This window comes from Rana temporaria, chromosome 7 (assembly GCF_905171775.1).
Source record: "Rana temporaria chromosome 7, aRanTem1.1, whole genome shotgun sequence".
Classification (NCBI taxonomy): Eukaryota; Metazoa; Chordata; class Amphibia; order Anura; family Ranidae; genus Rana; species Rana temporaria.
Window position 1 is genome coordinate 13,815,261 of NC_053495.1, and position 9,985 is coordinate 13,825,245.

Here is a 9,985-nt window from a genome sequence, read left to right on the forward strand (position 1 = left end):
TTCATTCATAAAATACAAGGCCTCCTATGAATGGCTGACTAGGTTCTCGATTATGTTCCAGGATTGGGACAGGAAGACTCCGTCCTGCTGCAGGAACACAAGCCTGTGCAGAGGTATGAGCAGAGAGCTAGTGGAAGAATCTGCAGGAGCCTGACATTGCACTCATCATCCACTGGCAATGTGTGCAATGATTTGCAGGTTCCGGTGCAAAAAATTCACTTTTTGCCTTAAAGCGGGGGTTCACCCTAATAAAAAAATTCTAACATTACATCCATCATACTAACGACATTAACAGTATGAAGGTCTTCTTCTTTTTTTTTCGCCGTACATACCGTTATATTGTGATTTTCTCCCCGGCTTCTGGGTTCTGATTCCCGCCGGACTGGGCGTTCCTATCCCTGGGTTAGATGATTGACGTCTGGTGAAACAGTTCCCATGTCGCACAAGGCGCGTCACCAGATTTCCGTTAATAGCCGAGCTGCGAGTCGGTGATATACGGCGCCTGCCGTATAGCGCCGACTTGCAGCTCGGCTATTTACGGAAATCTAGTGACGCGCCTTGTGCGACATGGGAAATGTTTCACCAGACGTCAATCATCTAACCCAGGGAAAGGAACGCTCAGTCCCGCGGGAATCGGAGGCCGGGGAGAAAATCGCAATATAACGGTATGTATGGCGGGAAAAAAAAAGACCTGCATACTGTAAATGTCGTTGGTATGCTGGATGTAATGTTAGAAAATTTTGTTTTTAGGGAGTTTTTTTTAACGTTTTGGAAAGAGTGGAGAGGGATTAGAACACCTGTTGGTTTTTATTGCTGTCTGTGGGAGATATTTTGGGAAATTCACCCTCTAATTGTCCTGTTTGCCATGATCATTGAAACTAAAAAAAATCCCAAGTTTTGGGTTGTCCCCAGAAAAGTAAGACGGGGGAAATCTTCCAATGCGGACACTCAATATGGTGACCTGGGGGGGGGGGGGATGCCTTTAATTTGTAGGGATATTCTCTCACTTCCTGTTTTGGCAATGACAGGAAGTAGAAAAATCTCTCCAATGGGACACGGACGGGTTGTAGTGCTCCCTTACTCCAAAATAAAAAAAACATTTTGCCCATAGTGCGAAGTGGAAGTCATTGGAAATGTATGGTAAAACAGCGCCACCTAGTTGTTATCTTGCAATTTGCTTTATGTGCTTATTAATGGAAGACATTACATTACATTTGTGTGCTGCAGTGCCAAAGTACCATGCATCTTAGGGCAGCATAATTTAAAAACAAAAAAGGTAATGTTATTAAAGTAGAACTATAGGTTTTGGATAGAGTACGGCTGGAGAAGTGGGATTTATGTGACCTCTGTTTCTATTTTCGTTCAATGATCAGGAGAAATAGAGGGGGCGAATCTCCCTAAGGGGGACCTAATAGGTGTTCTAACTCTCCACCCTATCTGGGGGAAAAGTTTTTTTTTTTTTTTTTTTTGCCTTTAATTATACTATAGGGCTAGTTTCTGCACCGTAAACTGACTGCATGGTGTGAACTAGAGCCATTGGAATACATGGAAAACGCTGTGCATGCATTTTTAGTGAAGTAAAAAAATGCGCAATCTCCCGTTCTAAGCCCTGGTATATCAGTGTCAGGAGCCCGGGGCTTAGAAATCCTCTCTCCAGTCTCATGTCTGCTATACAGCTGATGGGGCAGGCTATGTGGCTGCTGATTGGTTGGTTCTGCCCATGTGACGGTGCAGACCAATTGGAGTGCTCCAAAATTTCCTCCTGACGGACATTTTGGTAATTCGCCTCAAAGGCACTGTCTGTGTTGATGGGGGAATCATGTGAATTTCTTTCCTGCAGCCCATACTGGCAGGATCGAAATTCGCACAGTTTATAGCCCGGCTTCTGACTACAGAACACCCCCCCATCTGTTCATTAATTGACCTGGATAGAGCTCATTAACACTGCTAAGTGCACAGTAACTTGCAGGATCAACAGGTGATGTGTTTTGCATTTATTGAGCAGATATAATAAAGCGCTTTGAATTGTACATTTGACCAAAAATGATCCACTTCCTGTGCCTCCGGATGGTTGTGGACACACCCCCTGGATGGACATATATGGGGCTTGGCTTTATCCTGAGATGCTTAAAATCCAGAACTTCTGTTACGATTTCTGCTCAAAGAATCGAATACCAAGTGTAGATTGACCCGAGATAGGCAGCGCTGCTAAAATGGGAAAGCAGTTTGTTTTCTTTTAAAATGTAAGTTGAAGTTTTCACATGTTAAGGACTTTTTTATTTTTTTTTACCTCTCCCAGGTGATTTAGAATTCATTGTAAGGCTGATTTCTTAGATTGTCACCAGATTTATTTTAATTGCTGCTTCCTTCATATACTCTAATGAATGATTGTCTTGCATGTTTTCAGGACCGGGTTACCTTCAGAAGAATAATTCTGAAAAACAATGCCAAAAAAAGAAAGAGGTTTGAAGCCTTTGTAGAATCTGTCCCTGTCCTGAAGTCATTAGAGGTAAGACATTTGATTGCAAGATATACTTGAAGTGGAACTAAAGTTGACTAATAACAATGCAATGTCTCTTGCTCTCAGTTTTCTATTAAATGCATGTACTCCAGCCACACTCCGGTTGTGCCTGAATGACTGACTCCCATTTACATGTCAACGATGACATCATTTCACTGCCAGCCAATCAAGTGGCTTAAAACCCAGAACCCGGAAGAAGCCTGAGAGAAGATGGCAGCAGCTAGTGAGATGCATCAGAAGGTGGAAATGCTGCACACCGAAGCCCGGCCACTATACACAAGGATGAAGATATGGCTTCAGACTAAACTCCTTCTGACTACACTCCTCTGACATGTTTTCCCCACCCACGGGGCTTAATCAGAAAGCAGAGTTTCGGCTCTCGGATCAAGCCCCATGGGTGGGACAAAACAGGCCAAAAGGAGGTGAAGCCATACATTTTGTATAGTGGCTGGGCTTCAGTGTTTGGCATTTCCACCTTCTGTCATCTGATTTTGCTTCTGCTAGCTTGGCTGAGCTTGTTTGAACACCGGCACCCACCTTCCACTTTGGACTGCGTGGGAGGCTGTGTAGTGCTTCAAGTTCTTTGCAGCTGGTGAGGGGATGTGACTGCCGCATCGGCGGAGGTGAGTACTTCTAGTGGTCTACTCTAGTTCATCTTTAAAGCCCTCCTTCCCCCGCCATTTTGCTGCTATATGAGAAAGCAGTGCTCTCTTTGCAACAGTTCAACATGCAACAGTTCAACATGCACCCAGCTGAGTCGGACCTAAAGCTCTGCAATCAGTTGAGCTTGCAGATTGGCACTGTTGGAGGCAAAGTATGATCTGCTGTTGATGTCTCCACTAAAGTCTTCAGGGATAAAATGTCAGCAGTTTAATTCAGCTCTTTTGTACCCATCCAAAACAACCTTTTTTTTTTTTTTTGGTGGAACCGTCCTTTTTAAGTGAATTTTCAACTTGACATAAATTCATGTTTTCACACCATCGAGTCCTAGATTGTAGCATGAATATTGATTGGACTGTAAACTTCATTTTTTTTTTTTTTTTTTTAATTCATCACAGCTTTCCGAACGTATGAAAATAGTTGATGTAATAGGTGAAAAAATTTATAAGGATGGAGATCGCATCATTGAACAGGTAAGACGGAATTCATTTAATATTCAATGCTTTATAGTCACAAGGGTTAACAGATGTTTTATTAGGCCTCTATTTCTGTTGCCTCCTTAGGGCGATAAGGCAGAGTCTTTTTTCATTGTGGAATCGGGGGAGGTGAAAATCATGATGAAAAGTAAGGTAAGTTATTTCCAGATTTGGATTCCTAAAATCTTTGGTTTGAAAAGCCCAGGTTCACTTTGTTGCACTTTTTTTTTATTTTCCTTTGGGATATTTTGGTAGCATTTTCTTTTCTTCGTCGCCCAGTGCTGCATCTCATGCCTACTTTCAAGTGCATAATACCCACACTTGCATAGGATAAAAGTGTGTATGTGTGTGTGTGTATGTGTAATATCTCTTTCTCTTTTTCTCTTTCTTTCTCTCTCTATCTCTCTAATCTCAAACCGGGACCTTTAGTTTTACAAGTATGAGGGATGGCAGCGTGTTGGTACTACACGCAGTGACAAGTGTGTCCTATTACTGATAGGCGACGCACACTGACCATGGTGGTCATGGTTCGGCATTTTTGTGGCAAGTTCAGGGAGGTTTTTAGTACAGTTTAGAGGGTGCGGATTACACTGCACAAGCACCGTGCTGTGTAATCTGCTTTAAGGAACCAGAATATATTATTTATTTTTTTTGGGGGGGGGGGGGTGAATATCCAGATCTATTGTCAAAAATAAGGTAAAAATGTGCAACCTTTTATATGCAAACAAAAGTGCAAGTGAATAAACTAATTGGCTTGGATCATTAGTGTAATATAACCAAAGAACACAAAAAAAAGTTCAATAACGAATGGCTGAAACACAGCTTGCTGTAAGCAGAGGTACATGAAAAAACAATCTTCATCCAGAGTTTTCAGCCAAACAGATGAAAAAATTATGTATAGAGGGGCCGCTTACCGGATCTGATGGATCCTTATCACAGAGATCATAAGGGCTCAGCAAGTATCCAAAGGACTCTACAGCAGCCGATAGTTTTCTCCGATCTGATTCTCCTCCACCAAACGTCTGCACACGATCGTACCGCAGACAGGATCAATCCCGGCAGATAAAAATCACTCCCAGCACAGAACGTGATGAATAGGGGTATGTTAAGGGGAAGAAATTAAAAGCTTCATGGTGCAGTATGTTAAAAGTAAAAAAATCCCTTTATTTTGAGATTCAGGGTTACTGACCTCAAATGAAAAAAACGTTTCAAATTTTAACAGTTTAAAAAACAAGCTGTCTTCTAGCCGCGGCTTGAGCCCAGTCAGCTGGGGGCGTGGTGACGTCAGATTGTATTGCTCCGCCCGACGCTGCGTTTCTCCATACGAGGCTTTGACAGGCATAGGAGGCAATGCTCTATTGAAATAATCCAATGGTCATCCTAGTGTGCACAATATGGATAGGGTAGCATTGGATTGTTTTAATAAAGAGTCTGCATTTTCCATCCACTTTCACTTGAAGTTTATTCGGTTAAGACGCAGGCTGGCACCTTTTGCATGGATTTGGGGCTAAATGGCGGGTAGACCTGGAGTGGTGTCTCTTGTGCACAAATGAGGTGATGAGCCTCTGATTGAAAGAACAGAAATACAATGAATGAAGCTGGTGGCCCAGGGACAGTCAGCAAAGGGGGATTGGAAGTGTTGGATGTCCTGCAGTCAGGAAATGAGACGGGCCCTATCTGACTTGCTGCAACTTCTAATGCATATTATGAGAAGCTTGCACTGAAATCAGAGTAAGCAATTTCAGTACAGCCTGTAAAACTGTACAAGATTTGAAGGCTTTAAATCTTTTCTTTCTTTTTATGCAGACAAAAACTGCTCAAGAAGGTAACCAGGAAGTGGAGCTAACACGGTGTACAAGAGGTCAATACTTTGGTGAACTCGCTCTCGTTACCAACAAGCCCAGAGCAGCTTCTGCATATGCAGTGGACGATGTCAAGTGTTTAGGTAATCCTCAATCGGCTCTTCTGCATGCTTAGAGTTAACTTGGTTGGTAAAAAATATATTTTCTCTGTCGTCCATGGACGGACACAGCTCCTTAAATCTTGACATTTGGGTTATGTTCCTGTTCATAGGAGAGGACTCCTATGAACAGGAACATAACCCACATGTCAAGATTTAGGGAACTGTGTCCGTCCATGGACGACGGAGAAAAGGATTTTGGGGGGAGTACAAAAATTCCTTTTTATATAAAAAAAAAAGCAGCCCCAGCGTTGAGGGGACTTCCTCTTGCTGACTGCTGTGCTAAACAGAAGAATCTTCAGGCATTGACCGGTTGGAAATGTAGAATTCCTGCTCTCGTGCCGTGCCCTGTACTGTATATCTCACTGGCTTCCGTGTCACTATGGGACACAGTCCTGTGCTCCCAGCACAGCCAGGAAACTGACCATGCTGGGATGGATGTGCCTCTATGGTCTAGTGTGGTCAGTTTGAAATGGGAAAGCAGAAGTAATGGTAGGAACACCAGGAAGTTGACATAAAGGAAGCAATACAAGAAAACAAAATACTTTTCAACACAGGTACATGGTACAGCAGGCATTCATCAAGAATATGAAATGAAATGTTGGGGTAGTGCATTACTTAAGGGCTGTTCATGCCCTGACAGGGTCGCTTTAATGACTTCTCTTTATTTAATGTGTGCCCAACACGGACAGTTTCCCTCCTTTTTTTTTTTTTCTTCCGGGTAGATTTAAATTTCTCATAGTTCAATTTCTGGTGAACGTCTGCTTGCCTCTGACATGGTTTTGCAGGAGGATCAAACAGCCAGTAACACCTTGGATCGGCTTCATAGCTCGTCATCTTTGTGGGATATTTCCACAAAGTTCTTGGCTCTTATCAAGTTCCTTGTTGCATCCCATATGTCCACTATATGGGCAAAAAATGTGAACACCCCTCTATACTGAGTTCAGGTGTTTCCAGCGCTGCAGCTCTAGGAACATGTTATCCAGCGATATGCACGAGAAATTAGGTTCTCCCGTGTCTCTCATTCCTTAGTGGCCGAGACAGCAGCATGGGCCACTGGATCCTGCTACTGTCAATCATAGCCAATGAGGAAAAAGAAGGGTTATGGTCACATAGCGTAGGGCTTTGCAGCAAGCTCGCACCAATGCTCCCAGAGCAAGCGGCTTGTTATTGGGGGCACTGGCTGAATAGATCGGAGCACCGGCGGGGGAACAGAAGAGGAGGTTCAGGGCTGCTCTGTGCAAAACTATTCTGCAGAGCAGGGTAAGTATGACATGTTTCTTTTTTTTTATTTGTTTTATGAATCTTAAGAGCCGGTTCACACAGGCGCGACTCGTCAGGCGACTTAGCCGCCTGACAAGTCACGCTCCGTTCTGTACAATGGAACCGTGCTAATAGGAGAGACTCAAGTCGCTCCAACTTGGAAAAAGGTTCCTGTACTACTTTAGGGCGACTTCAGGGCGACTTGCATTGACTTCAATACAGAAGTCATTTTGCAAGTCGCCTCTGAAGAAGTGTGCTGATCGCCTTGCCGAGTCGCTCCCAAAGTCGTGCTGCCCCTGTGTGAACGGCTCTTAATGTCATTTGAAACCCCTGAACTTAATATTTTGGAGGTGTCTCAACATACAAGTATATTTTGCAGTTGTGGTAAAAATATGGTGGTAACATTGCCTTTTTTCTCTCTCTCAGTTATGGATGTGCAAGCTTTTGAACGATTGCTGGGCCCCTGCAAGGACATTATGAAGAGAAACATCACACATTACGAGGAGCAATTGGTGGCATTGTTTGGTTCCAGCATGGACCTCCGAGATCCAGGAAAATAGGCACCGTGTTACCTTAGTGCCTTTCTTTGTTCAAGACACAGACACGAGCCTCCTGTCAAATCGCCACACACAAGGGACAGAGCAACGTGGAACAGTTACTGCTGCTGTCTTAGGCTTTTTTTTTTTTTTTTCTTTCATTTTTTTTTTTTTTTTTTTTTTAGGAAACAGAATTCAGCACTAGAGGCGAGATGGTAGAAGTCTAGTTTGTGCCATTATTTTGCTGCTGAGATCCATTTATTAGACCTTCTTAAAAAAAGAAAAAAAAAATGTGCCTTTTAGTTTCCTCCCACTGAATTTAATTTTTCTGTTAAGAATATCATATAAGGTATCCTTGTCTGCTTGGCAGTGCGTTGCCTAAAGAAAACTAAAGAGAATGTATTGATGGGATTGACATCTGTTGATAAAGAAGTATAAACAGCTTGAGTAGAGCCAGTTCCAGAGTGACTAGAAGTCTCTTCAAAAGGTGTCCAGACCTGGTGCATGATGGGGCTGGAGAGCGGCAAGTGACGAAATCTTGTCTTTCTCGGCTATTGAGGGCCACAGGAAGTCGTTCACCTTTAGATTATACTGCAGGAGGATTGGATTTTGGCAATCAGAAAAAATGGTGGGCCAGTCCAGGGTAACCCCCTCTACTACCAGCTGGTTTCATTCTTGCTAGTGTCCTAGTGCAGTGATGGCGAACCTTGGCACCACAGATGTTTTGGAACTACATTTCCCATGATGCTTAATTACACTGCAGGGTGTATGAGCATCATGGGAAATGTAGTTCCAAAACATCTGGGGTGCCAAGGTTCACCATCACTGCCCTAGGAGGATGGACTTCTTTCCAGCTCTGCTGTTAGGACTAACTTATTTCCGTCTTATTCATTTTTTTCATCCGTTGATGGAAAAAAAAAATATATATGTACCCACTGTACAAGTCTTTGATTTGAGACCATTGAGGGACACGGAACCCGCATATCTCTTGGTCATACCATTGGCACGGCTTGCTACAAAACTAAAGCCTCGTACACACGATTGGATATTCCGACAACAATTGTATAATTGTATGACGGACGTGTTTTGTCGGAATAATCCGACCGTCTGTATGCTCCATCGGACAATTGTTGTCGGAATTTCAGACGACAAATGTTGGATGGTCATGCTCACAAATGTGTTCCATCGGATAAGTCTGTCTGACTAAAATCCAAAGTATGAACACGCATGCTCCGAACCAATGCCAAACATCGGATAACATTAGCAGAAGTTTCCCAAAGGGTGTCGCTTAGAGGGGTTGTAAAGGTACCCATTCCCCCCCCTTCCCCCTAAATAGCTTCCTTTACCTTAGTGCAGTCCTCCTTCACTTACCTCATCCTTCCATTTTGCTTTTAAATGTCCTTATTTCTTCTGAGAAATCCTCACTTCCTGTTCTTCTGTCTGTAACTCCACACAGTAATGTGAGGCTTTCTCCCTGGTGTGGAGTGTCGTGCTCGCCCCCTCCCTTGGACTACAGGACAGTCAGGACGCTCTCTACAGTGCAGATAAAGGAGCTGTGTGTTAGTGGGCGTCCTGACTCTCCTGTAATCCAAGGGAGGGGGCGAGCACGACACTCCACACCAGGGAGAAAGCCTCGCATTACTGTGTGGAGTTAGACAGAAGAACAGGAAGTGAGGATTTCTCAGAAGAAATAAGGACATTTAAAAAGCAAAATGGAAGGATGAGGTAAGTGAAGGAGGACTGCACTAAGGGAAAGGAAGCTATTTAGGGGAAAAAATTGTACCTTTACAACCCCTTTAAGAGAAGAAAAACCACATAGTTTCGTGAGTGTTGGCTGAAAGAGTTCTGCCGTCTGTATGCAAGACAAGTTCACGGCCAAGGCCCTTCGGACAGAAATCGGATCGTGTGTATGAGGCTTTAGGCTTGCTGGTAGTATGAGGGGTTATCCTGGGTTGGCCTACAATTTGTTTGCTGGAGTCCAACCCTCCTGTAGGCCAGTGTTTCCCAACTCCAGTCCTCAAGGCACACCAACAGGTCATGTTTTCAGGATTTCCCTCAGATGAAATGGCTGTGGTAATTACTAAGGCAGTGAAACTGATCAAATCACCTGTGCAAAATAATGGAAAGCCTGAAAACATGACCTGTTGGTGTGCCTTGAGGACTGGAGTTGGGAAACACTGCTGTAGGCGACTTCCTGTGTCCTTCAATGGACTCCAAGAAAAGGAATTTATGGGGAGTACCAAAATCCTATTTTTAAAAGAAAGCTTCTCAACTCCTCCTCTTCATGTTTGTTTCCTCCGATTGTCACCAACACGCCACTTTTGTGTTTGTTTTTTTTGTTGCTTTCATAGAAATTTTGTGCTGTAGATCTTTTGACAAGAAAGTGCAATGACTTAAAAGGACTGAAACTTTTTTTGTCTAGAAAGTGTTTGAAAGATTGATCCTCTGCTGAGGTTTTAAATGGTGAATTTGATAAGCTGATCCTCTCCACAGTAACTTTAACCAGCACTTTTTTTTTTTTTTTTTTTTAACCACTAAGGTTTTTTGTTCTTACAACCGTCCTGAGATG

The 9,985-nt window shown here is 43.3% G+C and overlaps 1 protein-coding gene across 1 annotated transcript in view; it reads left to right on the top strand.

Annotated features, from left to right (window-relative positions):
- PRKAR2A (protein kinase cAMP-dependent type II regulatory subunit alpha) overlaps positions 1–7,599 on the top strand; it is a 66,132-nt gene extending 58,533 nt beyond the window's left edge. Inside the window, exons 7-11 of the mRNA XM_040358937.1 lie at positions 2,408–2,509; positions 3,580–3,654; positions 3,745–3,810; positions 5,464–5,602; positions 7,307–7,599. Of these exons, the coding sequence (XP_040214871.1) occupies positions 2,408–2,509; positions 3,580–3,654; positions 3,745–3,810; positions 5,464–5,602; positions 7,307–7,440 (516 nt within the window). The 3' untranslated portion in view covers positions 7,441–7,599. The remainder of the gene's footprint in view (positions 1–2,407; positions 2,510–3,579; positions 3,655–3,744; positions 3,811–5,463; positions 5,603–7,306) is intronic.
- The last annotated feature ends 2,386 nt before the right edge of the window (positions 7,600–9,985 follow it).